Consider the following 26,162-nt stretch of genomic DNA (forward strand, 5'->3'; position numbering starts at 1 on the left):
TATAAGTACAGTTTTTTTATTCAGGATTATGTAGTGTAAGAACTACAATGCTGCCTTGGGAGAAAAGAGTACAGGGAGAAGCAAATCAATTTACGAGACTAAGTGTTAACAGCATAATATTTCTGCTTTCATGCAGTTGAATCTACAAGTTTCTTAAGCATTTTTTTTTATTGAAAACCAAAGACTATATTTCTGTAATTATGGAAAAAATCCCATTGGAAGCAATCCCAAGCATTTTGCAAGATTCAACAACAGATTTTTAAAAGTCCTTCTCTAAAAGTGCAACAATTTGACTTTTGTTAAAGTATAGCATGCTATGGCTAAAACTTACTGATGTGAAAACACCACCAAGGTATTTTTCTGTAAAGATGTTTAGGTGCAAAGCACAAGTGGTAACACACAGCACAGCAGCAGATGAGCTGTGAAATTTGATCTTACTCGTTTTCTGTAGGTATGTAGAATTAGAGTTTCCAAACACAGTAAATTTAGAAGTTGCCTGATCCAGAATGTAACTTCATAAATATGCTGGATTTACAAATGGGTTTCAAATGGTGGTTTCCAAGACAGAGGAATGCTCTTCTTAGAATGATCTTCTAAGACAGCACTTCAGCAGGATTTTTTTTGCCAGCCTGGGAAGTGTTGTAGTTAAACTGATTCCAGTCTATGAACAGGAGGACAGCATTACTTGGATTGACCTTTGGCACATATAATCCAAGTAGATTTTTTGACTACCTAATAAACAATGGAAAAAGAACAAGGCTTTATTTAAAATATGTGTATACTTTGCCAGATACTTCAGCTTTCTGATGCATCAAACATTTTTAAGGCAGCCTAAATATTGAATATAGACCTCTGTTGGACTTTTTATAGACTTTTATCACCTGTTAGATGTTCTTTCTTCCAGGGAAAAGTCAATCGTATTACTGTGAGGTAAGAGAAGTTCCACCACTTCTCAGCTCCTCTCTTCCACCTCTGATGCACTCGACAGCAGCAGATCTGGTGTTTGTAATGAATCTGTTCCAGAAAGTCCTGGTTAAACAATTGTTTTCAAAGTCTAATGCCAGCTGCAGCACCACGATATGTGAAATCCTACAATTCAGAAGAAGCCTGGTACACCTTTCACTGATACTCTGTACCTTTTCATGAAAATATCCTGTAAAGGAATGTTTATTTCAAGAAAAGCATCTTCCAAAATAACTTTTGAAGGAATATATGACATTGGAATAAATTGGCAGTTGTTACCAAAAAAAAATACCCTTTATACACAAACTTAAATTTCTTTTAAAAAAAATCATAAATTCATTTATAATTTAATTAATTTAATTACATTTAAAATGTAACATTTTTACTTGCTTAAAGCAAGGAAGCCATATTTACTCTTTCATTCTTTCTTGAGACTTTCAAATGCAACAATTGGAATGAAATTTGGTACTTCCTCTCTTAGGCATACCAGCACTGGAAACAAACAAACAAAAATTCCTTGCTGAAAAACACTTTCAAAAAGTCCTAAAACGTCTATCTCTCTTATAAGCTTTTTCTAAGGGAATGCCAGTTCATATCTCTTGGAGAAAGAACCTGTCAAAATGCTTGTCTTTAAAATGCAGAGAATTATTTGCAGCTAAGAATATTTTGCGTATCTAATTTGGAATGTAAAAATTAACACACCAGTCACAAAGGATTGAACCTCTTTATGAAGGTTGGGGCAAAAATTGATTCATTTTGCGCTGAAACTTCTGGAGGATGGAGGAAGGCATCATGAGGCCTGGAGTGATGAAAAATTTTAACCACAGTGTTTACAAGCAAGACAAGCTTACACATCTATAGAAAAAAGGCTAGAGCATAATGAATTTTACATATCCTGTTTTGCCACTGGAATCAGCTCAGAAAAGTGGCACTTTAGTTGGGCAGGTCAGTAGTCTTTCAGATGCAGGAAGACATCAGAGCACCTGTTTATCCTAGAAGAGCATGGTTATGAAAATGTTCTTAGTTATGGAAAAGGTGTGAGTGATGTACCATACCTATCATTATAGAAATGGGCCATAGCTTAGGGCATGGTCTAGGAAAAGCAGAGAAAGGTTATTGTTACTGTAAACTGAGAGAATTTGAGAGAAAACTAAGAGTTATCATGTTGGATAATCAGCAGTTTGCTCTGTGGACACTGACTGATGTATCTTCCATTTTTGAGACACTTATATCTACAGGAAAATAAATGAATGAAATGAAATTATACTTCATTTGAAAAAATCATGTTAAATAGAAGGACTAATATAATCCTCTCAAGAAAAATGGTGTCCTGTCTTCTGTGGTGTGCCAAAAGGGGGTTGGAAATTTCAACATAAATCTTGTGTTCATCAGAATAGTTTTCTCATTCTTTTGTCCTGCATCAGGAGGACGTATTTTCCTCTGTAAGTGCAGCAACTATTTAGCCATCAACAGAGTGCTTTGGGGAGAGGGAGGGGCAAGCAACCTAGCTGCAATAACATTTGCCTTAGCTGAAGGAGTGGTGTAAAGAACATCCCTTGAGTGCAAGAAGAATGTTAATGTCAGACAATTAAGGCTTCAGAAGCAGTGAAATGCCAGTTAATATGGCATTATTAACTATTGAATAGTGTTAACTGTCCCTTGTGCACAGGGATTTCCTGACATTTGTTAATGGTATAATTGTTTACAGTTTATCACTCAATATTGTATAAAGTCACACATTTTTAATCTGTGGCATCAGACCTGTCTCTGTTATTAAACGTGGGCAATAACAGAAAAATTGTTAATAAAAAGGAGATCATTTTCTATTGGCCTTCCCATATGTGTACAACTGAAAGTGAGCAAGACTTTAAATATTTTTATTCTCATTTTAAATTTGTTAAAACATCTACTAGAGAAAAAAAGTAAAAACAAACAAGCAAACAAATTAGGGATGGGGAATTTCAGTGATTAGCACATCTTAAAATATTTTTTTTCTCATCAAATTGCAGTTTTTTCTTAAATTTCAGAGTTAGGAAAATGTTTTTTCAGTAATAACAATAAATGTGAATCTACCATAGCATCTTTGTGCTGTAAAATTCTGAGGGTTTTTTTGCATCATGAGCCACTTGACTATTTAGGGATATCAGTACCTATAAACCTTAGGTAAGTAGGTGAAAATTACGAAACGATGTGAGTAAATGCAAATTAGAATTTTTAGAGATATTTGTGTAAAAAAGTGCAAGTTCATACTGGAAATAATGTTTAAGGCTATTGTTATTTCTTGCAAGTATTTTACTGTTTGTTTTTAAATACTCCAGCTTTTCTCCTGCAGTTTTATCTTGCAATGCCAAAGTTGTCTCGGTCCAAATCACAAAAAATTATATCGATATCCACCTCTTATCTGAGTGGCTGACTTTGAAATCATAGTAAATACCTTTGTCTTTTCAAATAGCCCTTAGAGCATGTTTCTTAACCAGTCACCTGTGCCATTGAATGCCATGATTGGTGGTTTTAATAAAATACTTCCTATTCTTGTATTGTATTTTTCCTACTTCTCCTAAATAGTTGTGTTTAATCCTCTCTTTCTGTGCCCTGTGACAACCTGCTTCATAACCATTAAAAGCTTTCTTGTTCTGATACTGAAATACTCTTAAATACAGAGGGTTGTATAGGCACTGTGAAGACATGAGAGGCTTTTCAAAAGACCCATGAGTTCATTTCAGCTGGTTCCTCTAAAGAAACATCAGATTTCCTTCAGTTCCAGTGGTGGTACATTCATGGGTTCTCTGTGGCTCTTTGTGAGGCAGTGAGGGATCTGTGTCTAGCTCTGCTCTTATCTTTATATGGGATGGAGACAAACTAGAAATGAGCTGCAGGGGAAAACATCCAAGAGATATAAAATCAGAGAAATTTGTTCCCTCCATTTGTTCAGCTCAACAGTAACAGGAAAAAATAAATAAAATTTAAAAAAAAAAAAATAAAAGAAGAAGAAGAAGAAGAAAAGAAAAAAGATCAGGAAAAGGAAGAGGTTGAAGAAGAAAGAAAGTGGTTTAATTTGCAACATAGGTTTTTTTTTTCATGGAGCAGTTACAGCTATTTCATTATTGAAGGGAGAGAGGGGTACTGTAAGCCAAGGACTGGAAACAGAAGTCAGAGACATTCAAATTAAAATTAAGGCATGCCTCTTTTAAGAGTAAGGCCAATGAAATCACTGCAGAAGGAGGGAAGTGTCTCCAGCTTTTCTCATCTTCAAGCCTGTAGATGTTTCTGGAAACAGCTGTAGCAATATGAATTAAGACTTAGTACAGGGATCACAGTACTGGTTGCAAGAGTATATCCTGCAACATGTGGGAAGTCAGACTAAAGGATCTAAAGGGGTTTTCTGTGTTATGCTTTTAAATTCCACACATTTTTGATGCAGAAATTCAGAAAATGTAATTTGCCTTAAAACAGAAAAGAAGAAATCTTAATAATGTCTCATGCTCGATTCCATGTTTAGAAACATAAATATTGCTCAGTGACATTTTTCTAACCCAATCATTGTTTCAGTAGCCTTTGGCAGCCTTGCTGGTTTGAATCTGAAACTCTGAATAAATTATTTCTAATATCCAGCATTTTTCAGTAACATTTTTTTCTTGTTTGTGGTGTAGTAGTTGACTGCTATCCCAAAATGCATCCTTTTCCCTTTGCGGTGTTCTATTTTTGGCACAGATTAATACAGGCATTAATATTAATGGTGATGATGATGGTGAAACTAGCAATAGTATTGAATACTGAAAGTAGTAATAGTAATGAGTATCATTCTGGGTACTTGTTAGGGCAACAGATAACTGTTATGCTTGCAGAGCAGAAGCAAAAACAAGACACATAGCATAAGTTAGTATAGCATGAAAAGAAATTTCTAGCATGAAAAACATATTTGCAGTGAGAAATTAATTTTATACTTTAGTTCTTCCTCCAGTTCAGTATGACAGGATGCAGGCTGGATTCATTTTGGTTGAAGATAAAACAGAAAGTGGCCAGCTCTGAGAGGCCCACTGTGAGTCCATGGGCTTAGACTAGTTGATAGTTTTTAGGAGATGGTATAGTGCTGGCTGCATCCTCAGAAGCTAGCTTTCCTCTTGGTTTTTCCTTGATGTATGGCATTCCTTTGTTGATGAAATATCTTCAGCGAAAAAGTTGGCATCTTTATGCACTGCCTATTCTCCTTCTGAATAAGGGCATCTGCCAGCTCCTCTTTGACAACTGGTGAATTAGTAAATCTATTTTGTGTTCCTTAAGGACAAAACCCAGATCCCCTTTGCATGGTGTCTTTGGTCTATTGCTGATTAAAAGATGCCTCCAGACTGCAGTAGAGGACAGACTGCTCTACTCAGTTTTCTTTGAAATGTCTCTCCTCCGTTTGTTTAATTAAAGCACCAAAAATCAGATGTCTTTATTGAATACCTCTGAATTCACCTCAGGAATAAGATCATAGCTTCAACTGAAGTCAGTCTCTAAACAGCCAGCGATTATGCTCTGCTCCAAGCTTCAACCAACATTACACATTCATAACTTTTTGAAATGTTTTGGTTTCTTTCTTTTTGCTGGGACAAACATGATTTTCACTTCCCTCACTGTCTCAGTTAAAGCAAGAGCATTCCCCTGCTCTTGATGTTCCCCCTCAGGAGTTCACTATTTTGTTGCACAAACTAGTTCTTAATCTGAGTTAAACTGACATACTGACACCATTGCAACTTGTTATTTGTGCAAAAGAAATCTGATCATTAGCAGGGGGTGTAAATTATTTTTTGTTTATAATGTTCTTTAAATAAAATATTTCTTCCCCTCAGCATTACGGAGTCTGAAGGGCCTTAGGGTAGTTGGCTTGTGCTATACTGATCTAGACACGTATGGATATTTCCTTTTTTATGAGGCATTTCTTTTGATCTGACATCTATTGCAAGAAAAAGGTATAAAGATATAGATGTGTTAGGTTCATGCAGATTTATACAGGACCAATACTTGCTTGTTTGGGACATCAAAAGCCTTGGTCCTGTGGGGTTCACTTCCTCTGAGGACTCTGTGGCTGGGAGGGCCAGTAGGACCTGCTCCCTATTAATACTGATCCCCGAGCTGCCCTGTCTTTTCAGTTATCTGTACTGCTTCTGAGAACTTCATATTGAGCAAGTCCAATGCAATATTTAAGTTCTTCTGTCATGTAAACTAACTTACAGTTTTGGAGCGTCACTTGGCAGCTCAAAGAGCTTTTGGAGGCAACCTCAACATTCAAATTGAACCCTCAGCATGTTTTAGTCTGAAGGGACTCCTAAAACAAAAAAACACCTTCCTAATGTGAAGCAGATGATATGGTTTATTTATTGCATGAAATATGCATTTTAAAGTCATTGTTTCATCCTGTGCCCTCATCCTTTGCCTGTCATCCTAAAGCAAAAGAGACACTTGCAGAGTCCTTAAAGGTAACCATCTGGTTTTTTGTGTTCTGACACCTTATAACCCAAAATTTGAATGCAGAACTACTCTGGCATTAGCATTATTTGAGCTTGTTAGTATAGGATGAGTAAACAATCTGACTTGCACACTAGCATTGTTCTGCATATGAGGCCCAAGTTCACCAGTATTTGTCCAAGAGGCCTCAGGGTAGTGTTTCAAAATGGATAATGGTAAAATAGTTCAAGCCAAGTACTGAAGTTATTCTGTTTCCTTTCAGTCTTCAAGTGTGTAGAAGAGAATACATGAGATGAGCAGACATTTTCTTTACTATAGCTGCACTAGCGTCCAAGAATCCGGCCTTTTATTGTTTAAATTTCCTTTTTTATTGCAGTCTTAGAGAAACAGAATTTTTTTACAAGCTTCCTAATTTAAAACCATAAATCTCTCCATTATTTCTGCGTGCTAGCTTAATACTATCAAGCATGTTAAAAATAGAAAAAGGTAAATTGACTGCTGGCATTTATTATATGGTGTAAAATTTACTTACACTATATTGGGCCTGTAGCATTAAATAAAGGAAGTGGAATTGGGGAAGTACAGATCTAATATTTTATGGGGTATGCATCAAAATCTCAAAAGAGGCAGGTGAAATTACAGGCACATCCTTCTTGATAATGTTCATGTTTGAGGCTCTTTTAATGGCTTTGTACCATATGCAGGCTGATATTGACCTTAACATGCACAGATAAAACTGGAAATGTGTAACTATTAATCCACACCTCAGTGGCTTGCCAAATTCTTTATTGTCCTATGATTTTAGCCCTCTAGTTTTCTCTTTTAATTAAGTAACGACTGTGAAAATATAATAAATTCTGTGCAAAACAACTAAGTTCAGTCTTGAACTACAGACTGTATTGATTTCAGTCCAGTAGATCATAGCCATGGGGACAATGTGCCTGAAGGGTAACAAAGTGAACCTACAGCTCTGTCATCTCATTTTTGTCCCCTGATGTGACACCTTTCCGCTTCTGGGGATGCACAGTGAGCAATTTTAGTCCAGCTGTAATTGTGTGTTTTGTTCTGTGGCTCAGCAAACTGGGGTATTAGAGAAATGCAGCAGCAGTCTCTTCCCCAGAGGTTGAGGGCATTGTGTCTCTGCAGGCAGAGTGCACGATCTTGCTGGAGTACCCACCATCTGCCTGCCTACAGCTCCTGGGAGCAGGAACATTTTATTTCTCTGTTGAAACATATTATGTAAGCCCACATATTTTTCACAATCTAATTTTGCACAATACACAGTGTCTCTTTTGGTCATTTGCATTTTCCAGCAGTGCTAATTAAATCAGCACGAGGGGACTCAGCTAACCAACTGAGACTGTCCCAGAATATAACAGCCTCTTAATGCACCAAGCAGCTGGTTCAGTGCTCCAAGACCAAGTGCTGTCTTTCATGCTAAAGTACCATTCTGCATTAAAAAGGTACCTTTGATGGCATAAAGGCATTGCTCTATTGGCTACACATGCAGTAATTTTGAAGTGTTCATTGAGTGGCACTAAAAAGACTTCAGTTGTTTTGTTTTAAAAAATCAGTCCCATTTTTGTAGGTTTTTGAGACCAGACTAATTTGAAGCTACATTGTGTTTATGTTCTGGGGATCTACTGTTTTTGTCTGACGCAGAGACATGGGCTCATGCAGTCTGGCTGTGCCTAGAAGTGAAGAACGGTGTTGCACCTCTTAGAAAACTCTGTCGGCAGTTAAGTACATGGCAATTGTTTGCATCTACAAATCTCCATGCTGTATTTTTTGACTCTTGTTATATTTAATTAACACATAAGTAGGGTGTTCATTCCCTTTCAGTGGAATTAACAGTATGGTCCTCTTGTAAATCTCTAAATATTACACCTGCTGCTAGTGTAGCTATATCTTGTTTCATTTGTTTCTAAGCCAAATAATGACCTGTTCCCCTAGAAGAGCAGAATTCATTCCAGGTGACCTCAAGCACTCCAATGTCTTCACTCTCTTCTGTGTTGACTGAAATGCAAGTTTCTCAGTGTGCAGGACACATCACCACTTCAGTGTTAGCCTACAAGGGCTGAGCAATGGATCCAGTGGCCCAGTGGCCTCTCCACATGCCAAGGTGCTCACCTGTGCTTGGCTTGGGGACAGAAGTGCCTCTTGCTCAATTTCCAGCATGACTCCTTTCAGTTTTGTGTGCTGAGAAATTTCCTGACTGTCCTGGTTAATGTGTGTGATAACTGCGAGATGGTGCCACTGTGGGCTGCAAGCAGAGAGCAACATCTCCCAAAATGAAATACACAGGGCTGCCTAACTGGTACTGAGTATTGTGTTTAAAAAACTGAAGGATACCTTCTCAGCGTCGGGCTTATTTGCATGTTTTGTGTTGCCTTAATTTCCTATTGCTGAAAAATAGCTGCAAAGCATCTCCCGTTTCAGTTTTTCTCAGTGTTTTACTCTTGTTTTGACTTGATATGAATACCGTGACACTTGATTCTGTTAATAGCATTTTCAGGGAAGGAAACACATTTGATAACATATATGCAATTCAGTCCAAGAGATTATCAATAGTTCTGTGAACTCTGAAAAATTCAGATTATCTATTGCAAATTTCAATTTGAAATTGACAAGTTTCTTGAGTACAAAGTCTGCAAAATACTGTTGTGCTATTTATGACAATCAGAAAACAAGAAAATAATGGATTACAGTAGTGATTTTTCTACATAAGGAGTTCAGACTGAGATACTATAAAGACTTTAAAAAACTGGGCTGCCATAATTCAGATACCAAGCTAAATCATATTTTTAAACTATTATTAGAACTCCTACAATTGTAACCTCTGTGAGCTTACTTCCCTCATAAATTGTGTATTACAGGGATTCTTTTACCCAGATTAATTTTTCTTTTTAAAAAGTGTCAGCACATAATTCACAGCCTATTAATATGGCAATATTATTTCCAGAAGTAAGGAAAATAAGTCTCTATCTCAAGCAATTAAAATTGTGCAGCTATGATTTAAGTAAAATACCTTTCAAATAATTCAAGTCTGGTAAAATTATGACACTATTCCAATTCAGTTTTTCATATTTTATTTAAATACATGTCAGCCCTCAAAGTTCCATCACAGTTGTCTTCCACAAAAAGAGTATTAGAGAAAAAGAATATTTTGTCCCTAGTAGATGAACAGTTGTACTGATGTATTAATAGAAAAAGAGTATTAAACAGAACAGTAACTTTTCCGATAAAGATGAGGAGCAATTTCTGTCTGCTTTTGCAAGGAGCTGGATTTACCCATTGCAAAACAAGGACAGGAGAATGTTTGTCCACTGGAAGAGAAATTTGAACATATAAGTTCTTCTTTTGCTTGAATGATAAAACTTGTAACAGAATCTTCACTAAGACTGACAGTCTGTCCTATCTGTGTATCTCCCAGCACAGGGTTTGATGGGCAGGGTGGAGCTCAGAGGGGATGCAGAGGCTCTGGATGTGGACAGCAGAGGCGGCTTCTGGTACAAGTGAGATGTGTGTGGCTGCTTCCTGAGGAATATTGTCTGAGCAGGCCCTTCTTTCAGGTGTTCTGGGCATTTACCAGCTGACCCCAAGAGAACTTGCAGGGTTTTGGTGCTGGGTGAGTCACCCTCAAAGCACAGAGAATTACAATGACACAGTTAGGCATAATTTGTATCCAGCCAGAACAAACGAGGCCCCCATTATCCCCATTACTGTGTATTACAGGTTAATGCTGCATTTTTCAGACAAGTCAATTTGTCCCTTTTTTCTGATGAATATGTCAGTAAGCAGCACATGTTTGTTTGTTTGTTTTCCCCAAGTATACACATAAAAATATTTTGCTACAACTTGATTAAAAATAAAATTCTTACATCTCTATGACATTTTTTCCTTATTAATTAAATTTGCCTGTTGAACATTTCTGACTAATATAGATCTTCCCAGAATACAAAGCATCTTCCTGGAAATATATCCAACTCAAACAAGAATATAAATGTTTTTCTGAAGCTAAAACCAGCCTTACTAGTCTGCTCAAATGTTTTTAGTAAGATACAATCTCTGGTTAAGCCTGTTCTGTGAATCTTCAGCATTATGTGCCATCAGTTTTCTTTAGAAGAATACCAATAAAACGTATTATTTCCCTTTTCCCACTGATTTCTTGAAGTCAGTTTCTAGAACTTTCTTTGGGAACTGTAGCTGAGAGCTCGGTTGCATAACAAACATTGGCGTTAGCAAATTTCAAACTCTGTTGTGACACCCTTTGACCAAATAGAATGAGATTTCCCAGGGCGGGAGCATCTGAATGCCAGGTAGTATTTGACTGCTAGTAAAGGCTTCTGTAAATATGTACAAATTTCAAAGAGAAACCTATCTTTGCAAATATTGCTGGTTTCTATATGACTACACAGGTTGAGTGTGGGTTTTGACATTCTCATTTTGTAAGTAAATGTATAGTCTTTTACAATTTTATGTTTGTCAAAAACATCTGTAAAGATAATTATTTGCCTTGTAGCAAGTCTTGTAGGAACAATATGAGTCTTTTTAACATCTCAGTAGCAGTCATTAAAGTTTTTGTGTAAGTTAAAAATCAAATTATTGATAAACTGGAGGCATCTACTAACAGCTGGTTCATAATTAGCTTTAGCAAATTTGCAAAACTGGAATAAAAGGCAGTTCATTTCCAGACAGGCTTTGTAGAGACCAGCAGCATTATTTGAATATCACTTTATTTATGCACCTATAAACTGGAACACCTAATAAAAGATGAGCATTCTGAAAGCAAAGTGCCCCAAACTGTCCTCTCTGTTACAGGACTGACAGCTCGACATCTTTTTACCAGCCAGTTAAATCATGGTATTTCCCAGCAACTTCAATCTAGAACTGTTCTGAGCAGTAAATTAACTGAAGAAAACAAACCAAAGTACCTCTAAACAGCAAAGGTACAAAATTATTTTACTGGGTAAATGTCCATTTTTTGAGATTGGGGTAATTTTGAGATTAAAAAGTCTGTGTTGCATGCTGCTAGCAGCCTTTGGAAGGTGCTTCAGCTGGCTTTGCAATGGAAAACTCTCTGTAGCCATGAGGAGTGGAGCTGTATACTGTAATAAGAGCTGAAGTTCAGCAATCTGAGGTAAAGTACAAAATGCAGATGTGTTTGGCTCTGTTGGTTCTCCTGCTGACACAGCCTCCCTGTATCATTACAAACCACATTTTTGCTTCCAGCACGGTGCACACTTGTGTCTTCACATTTCAAACAGAGGCTTGAGGCTAGCCACAAAAACTAAGAAATAAATCCAGGGAATGATGTGCTTTTACAGTGTTCCTAGAATCAGTCTTCCACTGTGGTGCTGGTCTCATTTGTGGCTGCTCTAGGGTATCCTGTTTATCTGGTCCTCAGACTACCCCAGGAGGTACAACAAAGGCAGGTGTAACACAGAGGTGAATCAAACCCAGGGTGTCCTTAGGCAGTGAGGACTCCTCTGTTCCCAGAAACAAAGTGGAAGCTTTCTCCACTGTGAAGATCAAAGAGTGTGCAAACCTCAGTCTGTCACTTGGTCTGAGGAGAGCAGCTGGAATATATCATCTGTAGAGATTAGGGAATTACATATTTGTACAGAGACATACATCCAAATATGAATTCACATAGAGGAAAAAAACTGTCATTGGCTAGAATTTATTGCAGGTTTTTTAATACAGTCTGTATGTAGTACCATCCCCATGCAGTTTAACCTGGAAATCCCGTACTTTAAAATTTTGAATTTAAAATGCTAGGAGGAAAAACCCAAAGAATAAAGCTAAGGATGCAACTCTAAGTGTTATAAATATGATACATGTATATGATATATAATATAAAAGATCCATAAGCAAAAAGGTTAGTAGTATAATCCATACCTAAAGCGAAATACTACAAAACAGCAGACTATGAAAGGCCATTTCCCATCAATAAACTAGATCTTTAAATGTTTTTCATTGTATATAGCACAAAGAAGTATACCAAGATCTAATTTTTTCGAAAGCCTTGAAATTTGTTTAGATCTCCATTAAAAGATCATGGAATACAATTTATTGGAGTTGCCCCAAATATGAAAGAAATTAATTTTCTCCTTGAGGATTTTTCTTGCATAATTCCTTCTTGATTCCATGGAGATCACAGCTCACCCCGAAGGTTTGAGGCTTTGCAGATAAGTCAGATGGCAGTCTTGGCTGAAGGTAGTGGTGAAAGGCAGGCAGAAGTACAAAGATGATGTACAGTTTAATGTAGAGATAGAAAGGCTTTAAAATAAGATGTGTGATCTTCAGCTGATGACTGGCAGTGTGATAAATCCCTCTTATAATTTTTTTTTTTTTTTTTTTTTTTTTTTTTTTTTTTTTACTGTTATGGTGTTTACATGTTTTACATGGAGACCTGAAGGAAAATCCCTTGTTGAATATGCCCATTACACCATGACTAGTGAAATGCCAACACTCATCTTTATAATAATCTGAGCACAAGATAGGTTTGTTGAGAATAATTTCCCTTAAATAATAGGCTTAGCTACAGGCTGTATTTTAATAATCAATCCTTATAAAATCCAACCAAGAGTTTTCATATTACTTGGAATTTTCATATTCTCTCTTAAAAGTGATTTTTTCTGGTTAACTGTTGCCAGTTAAAGAAACTATTAAAGTAAATCATCTTATACTGACTCATAAGTTTTAAATGCCTCAGATCTTTATTAATCAAGTACTAAAATAAGATATATTGCATTTATTTAAAATGTACCATTTGTATTACAAACAGGAGAAAATCATATGAGTAGTGGTAATCATATTTTTTTTCTTTAATGAAGGTTTTCTTAAGGATATATTTTTTAAGTTTATTACAATAAAATATCACTGAACTTGCGGGAGGGAAAAAGGAATTGTGGTGCTCTTCTTCTGAGAGGATCATGTGGGGAAAAACCTGGGGATACAGCAGGAAATTTCGCTTTATGCTAAAAATCTTTCAGGATGTAAGACAGAGGGAGTGTTTGGGAGCTGTAGCTGACATTTCTCACAGCTGTGTGGTGCCCACCCCTCACTGCTACTCATTGCTGATTTTTGTGCATCAGCCTGGATGTGTGTGGGTCTGGAGAACAGAACAGGAAGAGAATTACAGATCACCTCACATGAGGTTGTATATGACAGAATGAAAAAAAATGATGGAGATGTTTAAAGATAAGTGGTTATGGTGTCACTAAAATGATTGGAATGACTAAGATGGGTTCTATAGGGTAATTTCAGGTTTTCTGGATTCTTACCAGCCCATTTAAAAAGACATTCAGAAATGAGCAATTAGGCCATGCACACAGCGTTTTACCTGTGATGACTATGATTTTATTGATATATCCCAGAGAGAGTCACAAAAAAAAAAATAAAAATTCTTGCACTCACCTTCCTGGGTAAAAGAATTTTTTATCTCAAAAAAAGAAAATAACTAATAAATCAGATATTCCTGATTTAGCTTATTTATAGAATTTAGGTCATCATTGAGGCTACTTATCAGAAAGGTCAATTAGATTATCTGGGAACAGTGAAGGATAAATTAATCTGGCATATATTATACTGAAGAAGTAAAGAAAAAACTTGAGCTATTGTCAGATGGCCATGGACCCACCCCATGGTATGGACATAAAGCTCCAGGTACCACCTGAATACATCATTTGGATGAGACTCTCCAGCAGAATGCTCCTGCTGAAGCTGGTGAAAGCCAGGTCATTCAAGGCATTTGATATTGCCAAATATATGGCTTATGTTTACAGTCAGAAGTAGAAGCTTTTGAAAAACAAAGGTAGAGCCAATCTGATTAAAGTAGGGCAGTAGAAGAGAGGGGGTAGTTTATACTGAAAGTTTATGAGCTTGTCTACTTTCACAGAGTAACAATACTAGGAGGTTTCCTTTAGTTTCCCCAGATGCAGATCATGTACATATGCAAATATAGATCTAAAAATCTTGCTTGCACATAGATATTTCTAACCAGGAGTATTTGCAGAAGCCAGGGAAACTGAAATCTTTTAAATTTTAATCCCAGCAAAAAAAAGTATCTAAGGCAAATTATTCTCAGATGAGATGCAATTGATTTTACTGTTCAAAAACCCCAAATAATTTACCACACCACATTTTGGGAAGTCAGATACAAGATGAGCAAATGTTAATGGGTGAATACGCCAAAGTGTTTGTTGAAAGTTTGCGCCAATAAAAAATCTTTTAAGGGTAAAACAAATTATTTAGAGCTACTATTGCAGGAACAAGAGGGATGTTTGTGTTTACATGTTCTTCATGGAAAATATAACTCAAGTGTAGACTCCAGCTGGAGCATCAGTGAGTTACCACATAGGAAGTTACAAAAAAATTGTCAGAATATTTAGAATTAGAGAAAATTATAAACCTTTATTCCTGCCATTTTCTTGGAAATGGCAATTATCTTCAGGTTAGAATCTTCTAATGAGCTAGAAACTATTTAGTACCCTTTTGTCTGTGTCTTCTTTATTGTACTTCTCATCTGATAGGACTTTCCTACTAGATTTTATAAAGACAAGCAAACATGAGATAAATTTATTAGAACACTGTAAAGAGTTATACATTGCTCATTAAATTCATAAGTATAACATGCAAACAGAGCAGTTTTTAGTTCAGCCAAGTGTGTCTTATTTTATATTGTCTGGAATCAACTTCAGTCATGATCGTGGGTTTGCCATCGTGATTGGTAGCTGTACCTAAACCACACATACTTTATGCAAGAGATCATTACTGGAAGTATTTAATTCACATCCTATGTTTCTCAGCTAGCAAAGGAAAAGGATTCATTGGAGTGAAATGAAACTGAAACAGAGCACAGGCCTCAAGCCAGCAAAAAGGAAGAAAAAAAAACCCCAAAACCCAACATAATAGCACTGCATGGCCGCAAGCCAGTGAATACTCTGTCATGCAAGTTGTCAGCCTCTTCCTGTGGCAGTGGCCAAAGAATTGTTTAAATTATGGTCTCTGGGTTGGGTTCCTAAAGCTTGGGCTGTATAATACCTCTAACACACAGCAGTGCTTCCTGCTGCTGTCCCATGCAGTGAGAGGATGTGGCCTGGGGGAGTTCCTTCCCTCAGAGCTCCAGCTTGAGAGCTGCAGGACAGCACAGGGGGATCTGTGGATGGGCACTGGTGGTCCCTGAGCACCCTCACAAACTCCTTCACTGTGGGCAGCCTGGGAAAAAGAGAAAAGAGGAGGGTTGGGTTCACATCAGGAATTTTTCAACATCTCAGTAATTTCCAGTGTCCTACAAAAAGAGAAAATAAATGGAAGTTGGATTCTACAGAAGCCAAGTCTGTTACTTGTCTAACTGGGCTGGATAGAGCCTCAAATAGTAGTTACTGACTGTAAAAATGCTTTTCCCCTGTTTCTTTTTCTATGAACTTGCTGTCAATGTCACTGTTCTTTCCCTCTAAAGTAAACAAAATGATAACATTTTCTGTGTCTTATTTTCGGCCTTTTGTAGGACATAATCCTATTATTATTACTCATGTTATTATTGATTTATATAGTCTGTAACACAAACTGTAATTCACTGCTGCTGAATCAAGGCCGGTTTACATATTTGCAATTCACTGTAGTTTTCTTGCAAAAAGTCTTATGGATCCATAACTACACATGGAAGATGTTGTTCTGATTGTACTTCAAAAAGATCAGGTTGCTCCAAAGCTCAGGTACTATAAATACCACAAAAGCACGTCTCAAATCAATATGCTTTTAAAAAAATCAGGTAAAACTACAGAACTTTTTAGGAGAGAAAAGCAGAAAAATGACAATTGAAAGGATGAACTAAAAATATACTGCATCTATTTTTCAGACCTTTAGAACTACTTTATTTTTTACAATTTCCAGGAGGAAAAATTCATTGTTATACCAGATAAAAAAATAAAAAAGTCAGCTTTTGCCCATGGAATTGAAAAATAGGAAAAACATTAGTTCAGAAAACAGAATGACTTTTGAAGAAGAAAATTTGAAATTGTACGTGTTGACTGTAGTTAATCTGACTGCTCTTTAAATGCAACAAAACTCTACAGTATATACTCAGATATTAGGAAAAAAATTATATTGTTTCTATTGTGCTTGGAAGCTGCTAAGTTTTACTTCCTCTGCACCATGATTTGATTTCTGTTTATTTCTGTTAGAAACTTGCTTTTGAATTGCATGTAACTAATGCAAGTCTGTAGGTATCTCTTCCAGTAAACAGACATTTTTATATCTAGTTTGGAATATGCAATTTGCCAAAATTATCAGGTGACTCTTTTTATGAAGTACTTAGGAGGTTTTAGTATATTCATTACACATCATGACCTAAATTAACTAAATGGCTGTGTTTGACACAAGAGGCTGTAAATAAAAAATGCACTTTGATGGTCAGAAATCTGTGGAGGTTCCTAAACTTACTAATGTTGTAAGTTGAATGATTTGGGTTTGTGTCAGTGGGCAGGCTACAGCTGTTGTTCTTGAGCTGGCATTTTCTCAGGCTGCCAAAGCACATCAGCATCACTGGGCATGTTCTGTATATTAGAGTTAGTACAGCAAGAGCTGCAGGACCTTTACTGTCTGCAGCTGATCACGAAGGACAACAGACTCAGAGAATTTCTCTACACTCTCCTCGGAAATCTCACAAGAAATTAGAAGTAAGGATGGTCTCATCTGCAAACTGAACCTATTGCAAGAAGCAGGGTTAGTGGTGCAAAGTAGTAGATCAATTAGAACTTAGGGATCCTGGAAGAACAGAGACCCATATGGAAATTCTCAGCCCCAGGGAACCAAGTATACAGGTATTTTGTGTCTTATGAGCTGGGGTGCTTTTTTTCTCCTTTTGAATATGAAAGTTTGTTGCGTTATTTTGCCTTTAGCTAAAGAAGAGAGAAATTATTTATTAGCTTTCTATATACCTGAAACAAAAGGTTTTGAAGTTACTGACAAAGAGCAGCAGTAATAGCATTATGGACTTATAATAGGCAGATAAATAGCAATAGCTGTAAGAAGAAATATATTTCAATTCATAACCCTTTGTGCTCTGCAGTGACTTTCATACAATTAGGTAGGGATGCTATGTGTTCCTATTTACAGGAAAATCTTTATATAGTCTAAGTAAACAAGACTTTTGGCAGAGGGTTCAGTAGCATATGCCATTTGAAAAAATGTTTTAAGGTTGCATGTGTGAAGCAACAAGTTAGGGATCTATCTACTTGCAATTTTTCATCTTGGGAATATATGTCAGAACTCAATGTAGTAATGGTTTTGTATATCTTTCCTATGTCAGAATTTCAGAGAGAGAAGAAATTGAGCTATTTATAGACTTCTTCATAATTATAAATGTGATCCCTATTCAAGGTTAAAAGAAATGGGGAGGAACTATATTGGGAAATGCTTATTAATCATGTTGGATTAGATTCATAGATATGCCTTACATAGTGGAACATGATACACCAGTCAGTGGCTAAACAGTAGTTTGAATTGCTTTGTCCTAAAGCTATATTAAAAATGGCAAATACAAGGTTTTTTACTCAGTTTTTTTCCACATTTGCACCGCTTTGCTGAGATGTTGTAATGATATTTTTAGTGGTGGGAATAAAATGTGCCTTGTTTTTGATAGAGTCTCTTTCAATTGTGAGTTCTATCAGAAATAAATAAAACAAAATATATAACATTGATGTGATCGCTAAGTACAGCCACATTTTATTCTGGCTACGCATGGACTAAAAACACTGAACACTCCAGAGGGATTTTGAACCAAGATTTTTGGTTTAATAAGAAATGGGAAATTGGCACACGGTCACGTACATAAAAACGTGTTGTAATACATGTTATACCTAACATGCAAATATAATACCCAATACTTTATTATTTAGATACATATGTAGGTAGCTGTATAAAAACAATATGTTTGAGTTTTGTGCAGAAAAAAATTGACAGCTCTGTCTTCCTATATGTATTTTCTGAACTGTACAGATTTAGCCAGTTATTTGTCATTAGCTGTTTTTAACCTTTAAAATTGTCAATAGTAAAAAATACTGTACCAGCCACATGCTTTAACCAGAAAGCTCTATGTACTTTTGTTCTCCATTGTGACAGAAATGTGAAGGAAAATGAGCCACAAGGACTTCACAAGTGATTCATTGCTTCCATCAAAGCAATAATTTTAAAGTGTACTTTCATTTGTCTTTTCCCTGTCAGGAGGCATTGTTGATAAGGACCTTCGTCACTACCTCAATCTACGGTTCCAGAAAGGTTCAGTGGACCATGAGCTCCAGCAGATCATAAGAGACAATCTCTACCTCCGCACAGTGCCATGTAAGTAGGGTGGAGATGGACAAACCTGGCTTTTTAGTGGCAATAGACTATCTGGGTGAGTGCTGCTGAGGCCCTTTGCAATGCATGAAGAGGTGGTCTGTGGATAAAACAACCTTCCCTTAAATAGATTTGTGGCTTGGTTCCAGTCCTACGCATTGCTGCTGAGAAATTCAGCTGTGCAATGCTGATGTTTTTGTGCTGTTTTCAAAGTTGTAATTTCATAAAGTCAGGCTCTGTAATAATAATAATCTTATTTCTTCTGTAGTTTCAGAAAGCACAAATTTAAAGAGAAAAAAACCCCAGTTTTCTGGGCTGGTTCAGTGGATGTCAAACAGAGAGAGTTTGATCTGCCTCATGTTCCACATATCCATTATGTAATAATGCCATTGGATTTAGAAAGCAATAGGGCAACAGAAGAAATGTGAAAACTAGATTTTGTTTGAATACAACAAGCATAGCAATGAAAGTTTGTACTGTATCACATATGTGTTTTTTGCCACGTAAGTCAATATTCAAAATATTCTGAAACCTGAAATATTCTGAAAATAATTTTTGTTGTATTGAAAGTATTTATCTATTTCAACTGCAGACATGAAATTAGTCAGAGTCACGTAATCCATGTCCAGCTGTCACAGCCATGCCTTCCTGAACAGATCTACTTGGTTGACAGACAATACATCATTTAAAAAGGACTGACACTGGACTGGACACTGGAATGATAGGCAGAGGAAGGTATACTGAATAAGTGGCTGTGCTACTTTTATGGTAATAAGTGGATGCACTTTAAAAGCTGAGCTGTTGGGAATGCTACTGTATGTTTTTTCTTTCATAATATTAAAGAATAAAGCTTTGAAAAGCCCCTCCCAAAAACCATGAATATAAATTCCTAATTTCTGATGTTTCATTTGCAACTGATCAGAAAGGAGGGTGGAGAAAACCATTTGAAAGTTATTACCTGTATAGAGAAAATAAAAAATGTTATTTTTATGTGAGATTTATGATGAGAATTAGATTTATCTGAAAATGCTGAGAAACATCACAGCTGAAGTGGAAATGCAAGTATAAAAAAGTTTTGAGACTAAATCCCATTTCCTGAGAACACCATTAGCCTAAACATATCCTCAGTCCATGCTCATTAGTGCCACAGGTCCAGGTTAAAAAAGAAGGAAAATACAACAATATTGCAACTACTGCACACACATTATGTATGACAGACACTATCTGTCAGCAATATGGGCATAATGAGTATTTTTTAGGTTGTTTTGTTTTCATTCAAGGCAATAATAAAGTGTTCTCATGTCAAGTAAAATACAGTACTCACAGAAGCAAATTCATCATTCAAAATGAAACACTACAACCACAGAGACTACAATTCGGAATCTATAAACATTACAATCTTTCATTTCTGCTGTGGCTTCTCCATCTTCTGTGTCACTTTAGGTGGTTAAATTCTTAGGTTATTATTGTATTACATAGTGAGCGTATTTGACTAAGTAAGAACTACATTTTGAAATATACTGTAGTGTTACAGATGGCAGGTGCTGATTTGCCAGGTAAGCTGGTATGGTCCTGGAGAGTGGAGGACTCTTTTCAGTAGTAGTGGCAGGGGAAAAAAAAAAAAAAAAAAAAAAAAAAAAAAAAAAAAAAAAAACACAGAAAACCAACAATAACAACAAAAACCCAACTTCATAGTACCTAATTGGTATATTTTCTTCAAAAAGTTCTTGAAAATTCTATGAAAGTAATCTTTCTTAAAAGTGGGTATTTAAAATAAAAGAAATTATCAAATGTAGACAGGATGATATGTGCTTAGCTAAAAGATTTTTTCATAATCAGTCAGATAAAAAGGACACCATCACATAGTTTGCAGCCCAAATTTCCTCTAAATCATAATTGTGGTGAATCTTTTTTTAATACAATTTTACTCTGTCCCCAGAATTCATGCCTAGGAACAAAAACTGTTTTCTTATTTTCATATAAGCTAACTAATTTTTGAATCACAAAATTACCTTTCAAGAGCATTGGTATTCAGAATCTTCTGCTTTGGGCAGTACTTTTTTTTAATCTGTATGCATAGTCTAAGAGTACTGGTTGGTTTTCCGAACACTGTCTTTAGTATACAGTGGTAATGTTAAACTGACTGTGCCGTTGCCCACAAGTTCACTTAATGAGTGCACCTAACCATGAACTTACTACAGATCTTGCAACAGATGCCAACACAGCAAAAGCAGCACTCAGTTTTTTCAAATTCTTGTGCAAAAAAATTGAGAGGGAAACCCTGCTGTAGTCAGCATAGACCTAATTTCCAATGACAAGGTTGTAACACAAAGAGGGAAAAAAAAATGAGAAATACATGGTAACATTTTCCTTTTAAAAATGCATCTACAATCTTTGCTCTGTTACAGAGGCATAATTGCCACTAAAACCATGAGAAGGTTTGTAGAGAGTCCTTGACCTTGAGTTTTTGTGTTCTTTGCTTTCTGTTTCTGTTCACACTGGCAGCACTGGCCCTAGCAGTGCAGTGGGCATGAGTATGGGTTTCTCACCTTCTAGGTTAGATTAAGTCATCTTTCACTTGTATTGAATGAGTGAGTATTCTCTGTGAAGCCAGGAAGCAGAGAACCAATCCCTACCTCTTTTAAATCCGGATAAGTCAACTCAAGTTAGACAAGTGAGCTAGCATTTACTAGATAAGGTTGGGCCTTGGACTCAACTCTGGCAGTGTTTAAAGCCAGGGCGGATAAGGCTTTCTGCAACCACCTCTAGTGGGAGGTGTCCCAGCCCTTGGGTGGAGTGGTTTGGGACTAGATGATCTTTAAGGACTCTTCTAACCCCTTAACATTCTGTGGCTCTATGATTCTAGGTAAGACTTTGAATTGTCTATTGTACAAGTGTACATCCCTGTGTATACCAAAGAATAGACGGGCCAGAATCACATGACATAACAGGTCAATTCTGCTCTCAGAAATTGTAGCCCCTGGGAATGGGATGAATTGATTGGTTTTGTGATCCTTACATTTCTCTACTTTTTCTGATGCAGTACTCCTTTCTACTTAATTAGAAATGACCATGTAACCCTGAGAGTCAAATGCTGCCTTCCGTAAGTGTCGCAGTTCTCAGTGCCATATGAAACTGATTTTCCCTGAATTGCCAACAGGAATGATATGCATATATCCCTGGGCAGGATGTACAATTATATTTGCAGCAGTCAAGACACAGCCATTAACAAGGCAGTTTTGGGGGAAAGAAAATTTCCTCATTTTCCATTTTCAGAAGACTTACCTGAAGTTTGTGTCATGCATTTTCTTCCCCTTTTCATGTTGTGTGGAATTTTAGCACTTTTCATATCCTAAACTTACTCCTGAAGATATTTAGGAGCACTATTGTGCTTCAGGTTGTCCTGCAATACAGAAAAGCAGGAAGAGAAGCTCATTGATATCCTCTGGGATATAACCTCAGATTGACAGTAGCTCGGATGAGTTGGTATACCCTGCTGCACCATAGGAGGATGCAGCCCATGAATGCTTTCTTCACAGTGAAAATGGGGAAATATAGCTTTAGAAACATTATGGGGATGAGGAGTCTTCCTTCCTAGTCTTTGAGTTTAGAAAAAAAGGAATGATGTAAGAATAGAGAGATTGGGTATGTGGATCAACCTTACAGCACTGGATATTGGAGTATTACCATTAGCACAGAAATTGGAGGAAGGATGTTTTATTTAAGACACTTATCAGCAGCACAGGAAAAAAAAATTAGGTTTGTAACTGAGCCATATGCTGTATATGAGGGACCAGGGGCAAGAAATGGAATCATTATGAGCAGCAGTTTCTCACCAAATCGTGATAACAAATCCTCCTTTTTCTTGCTTGTTGATGCCATGGGTGCTCTGTGTTAAGTGAATATAATTAACACTGCACTGCAAATATGATGCCTATGAACAATAATAATAAGTCACTTAAGTCACTTCCACTGTGACTTATTTTTTTCCATCTTCTATGAATATTTAAATGTAGTGGTTTCACAATCACCGAATTTAGTGTAGTGGTCTTGGTGTATATTCTCTTTCTGTGGGAAAAAGATTAGGAGAAAAGCGAAACAGGCTCATGGTTAAAAATAAACAAATCATTTCATTAACACACACTAAAAGAATGGAAAAAGAAAGCTGGGGAAAAACTAAAACAAAACAAAATGAAACTCCAAAAACACTCTTCCCTCCCCCTAAAAACTGTTAACTATCCTACAGGACAACATAAAGAGACAAAACCTGTGATTTTCAGTCAGTTTCGTCATTCAAAAATAATCTTTTACCAATCTTTAGAAGAGGAGTCTCTCTTAGAGTCATGGATCCCACAACAACAGAACAGTTCACTTGTAGGTTTTTTAACTGTCACAAAAACAAATGCCCAGAGAAACCATTAGCAGTTTCCCAAGCGAAGACCCCAAAATGGGTCTTAGACTTTTGCATACTGGGGTGTCACCATTTAAAGATTAATAACTCCAAAAGCAAAGGATTCTTCATCTCAAGGCACAGAGATATCTTCTCACTTCTTCACTGGTGCAGAGGGCTTCTCATCTCTGTCTCTGTTCAAGCATCTTATGGGATTAATATCACTTAGCCCATCACAAACACCTTTGCTCAAATCCACACACAAATCTAAACAATCATTTCCCCAAATGCATATCTTTCCCATGACTTAAAGGGATAATCTAAATATAGCTTTCATTTCCATGGGTCAGTAAGAGAGTCCAGCCTAAAATGGAATGGCAAACTCTTAAATCCCTTGTCCCAAGAGTCCTTTCACTCTCGCTCCACTGACTTCATGCTGTTTCTTCTCTATGTTCACTCTGTCCCTTTCTTTTCTCTCTCAGGGAAAGGTTAGGCCTTGGAAGCTTAATTTTGCCAGGAAAGGGTTAAATCTGCCCAGAGTCTTCTTTTTCCCTCTCACTGCAGCTCATGGTGTTGATTTTCAAGGCCGTGCTGGTGATGGGGAGAATTCACGCAGAAAGATCAGAGAACCCGGGCAGTCCAGAATCAAAAAATAAAACCCAGGCAGTATAATCAGTGCCTTTTTTGCCCACCCCTCAGTGTAAATCAGGCCAGGCCCCGGCCCAGCCAGCCCGTAGCCGGTACCAGGGCCCGGCCGGCAGCGCCTGCCCGGCCCCGTGCTGGCAGCAGCTGGGCCCGGAGGCACGGCCCAGCCAGGGCCGCTCCTCTGGGCCCGGCTCAGCCCAGCCCCGGCCGAACCCTGGCTGCTGTGCAATGTTACCTTTCTCTCTCTGGCCAGAGGGAAAAGGGCTGACCTGCAGGAAGTCAGGGGTTTTATATATGGCTACTACCCAAAGTCACATTTGACATTCTCAGTGGTCAAAACAGATGCCAATATCCCAAACTAGCCTTCTGATAGGTCCCTGTCCTTTCTAAAGCCATTCCTCCATAATTAACAAACAAAACTGTGCCAACCCATGACATTAGATTTAGGTCATTTTAAGTCAATGTAAATATTTTGAAATATAATTTTGATAGATTGTATTTTACTATAGTCTAGTCTACATATGAACTCAACCCACATGGTGCAATATTGTCTGTATACTGTTGAAATGTTATCTCTTACAGCATGCTTACATTTGTTGTCTAGTTCTCTTCCCAGAAGAAAGAGTACATCCAGTGATACCTTTTTTTTTTTTTTCCTGGGTGTTGTTTTTATTTATCATATATAGTAAAAGTTGAGCCATTAGTTTATATTCTGGTGATACTAAAGTCAGTAAAATATGTTTATACTTGAGGCTGCAGGGGAATTCACACTTTCAGACCTGAAGGAATCTCCCTCTGCAAAACAGTGCAAAACAAACAATGTCTTTCCCTCCATCAGAGAAGTGTAATATATTGGCAAACCTTAGTCATTCATAATCTGCTTCATGGGTACCTATCAGAAATAAAGAACTCCTAAGACTTTCCTCTCCTAATGATAGGTGTTGTCATAATTTGTATTTCTTCTAATACCTTTTCATTTGGTCAGAATAATTAGTAAAGACTGAATTAAATCCACATTGCATATTTAGGTTTTCATATGAGGTTTCTAATTTCCAAGCTGAGGAAAGAGTTGCAGAATTCAAGTGGGCAATAACTCCGTACTGGTTGAGGGTAGCCCAAACTCAGAAGCTCCCTGTGCATAATTCTGCTGCTCTGGATAAGGTTGTGAGGTATACCTGACTAATCCATATTTGGACAGATAGGAAGCCTTTCAAGTTTGGGGTTTTTTTAAAAAAATATTTTTTTAGTTCTTTTAAAAAGGATATAGCCAAGAAAATTCAAAACTAAATGTGTGAAACAGACTTGCCAATGGTATGTTTTTCTTACAAGTTTGTTCATATCAAAAGTATTTTACAAGAGGTATTGTCAGTGAAAGGGCTGTCAGTTTGACGTCATATGGAATACTGCTAGGTTAAAATTACCTGTGCTTAGCATACCATACTGCCAAGAAACGTCAGCATCACTGGAAATAACGATACATAACTTTAATGACTACTTTATTCTTCCAGTGTTAGCTATTGCTTAGACTTTGATGGTTCAGAAAGGAGAAAAGCAGAGCTCTTAAAAAATGTCAAAAATGTTCCTGTGGTGTATCTCATGGAACACATCTCCCAAGTGTACTTAAAGTGAAATCATTGGCATCTCAAGCAAAATCAGGTAATTATGTGAGATGGGGGCCCTACTGTGCTGGTTGCATCACAGCCACGTTGCTGCTTTCACTAACTGGCAGCCTAAATAGAAAAGAATAGCTGACAAAAATCACAGAGCACCAACAATGCCTAGTGTCCTGCATGAGGTAGAGTGGTGGTTAAACTGTTGCCTGTGGACTTTGCTTTCTTTTCCACTGCTGCATTCACTATTCCTAATTACCCACTGGAAATGCACATGAGACAATGACTTGTTTTTCTGAGGGCACTGGGAATGCCTGGTCAAAGAGTTTGGCTTATACATCTTTGTATTGACTTTTCACGTAATTTTGTGGAACCTGTTGTCTCTTTCAGAGCAGGGTGGTAAAAGGTTGGAGTCAGCACTTGTGCTTCTTCTCCATCAGTTTGTACAGAGCATTGCCTGTGCCCAGAGCATCTTCTGGCACTGCTCTGCCTTCAGCAGGAAGTGGATAAAAATAGAACCAGGGAAAAAAAAATTAAAATGTATTTATCAAAGTGAACCACAATTTTAATTAAGGTCTAGGGTAAACAGATATCCAAATTATATGTACAAATAACAACATGATGGAAAATACCATACTGTCTGTTGGTCACGAGAGAGAAAATGTACATAGTTTCTCTCTTTTTTCCTCAGTTCTGCATATTGGGGACATCAGCTTTCAGGTATTCAATGACTAAGTACTCACCTTAAAATAAGACGTATG

At 37.0% G+C, this 26,162-nt stretch overlaps 1 protein-coding gene across 7 annotated transcripts in view; it reads left to right on the forward strand.

Annotated features, from left to right (window-relative positions):
* Positions 1-26,162, forward strand: part of MAGI2 (membrane associated guanylate kinase, WW and PDZ domain containing 2) — a 713,954-nt gene that overhangs the window by 193,406 nt on the left and 494,386 nt on the right. For all 7 annotated transcript variants that reach the window (XM_040061343.2, XM_040061346.2, XM_040061344.2 and 4 more), the window contains exon 2: positions 18,643-18,759. In XM_040061343.2, coding sequence (XP_039917277.1) covers positions 18,643-18,759 — 117 coding nt within the window. The remainder of the gene's footprint in view (positions 1-18,642; positions 18,760-26,162) is intronic.

Source organism: Hirundo rustica, chromosome 4, assembly GCF_015227805.2.
Source record: "Hirundo rustica isolate bHirRus1 chromosome 4, bHirRus1.pri.v3, whole genome shotgun sequence".
NCBI classification, from domain to species: Eukaryota; Metazoa; Chordata; class Aves; order Passeriformes; family Hirundinidae; genus Hirundo; species Hirundo rustica.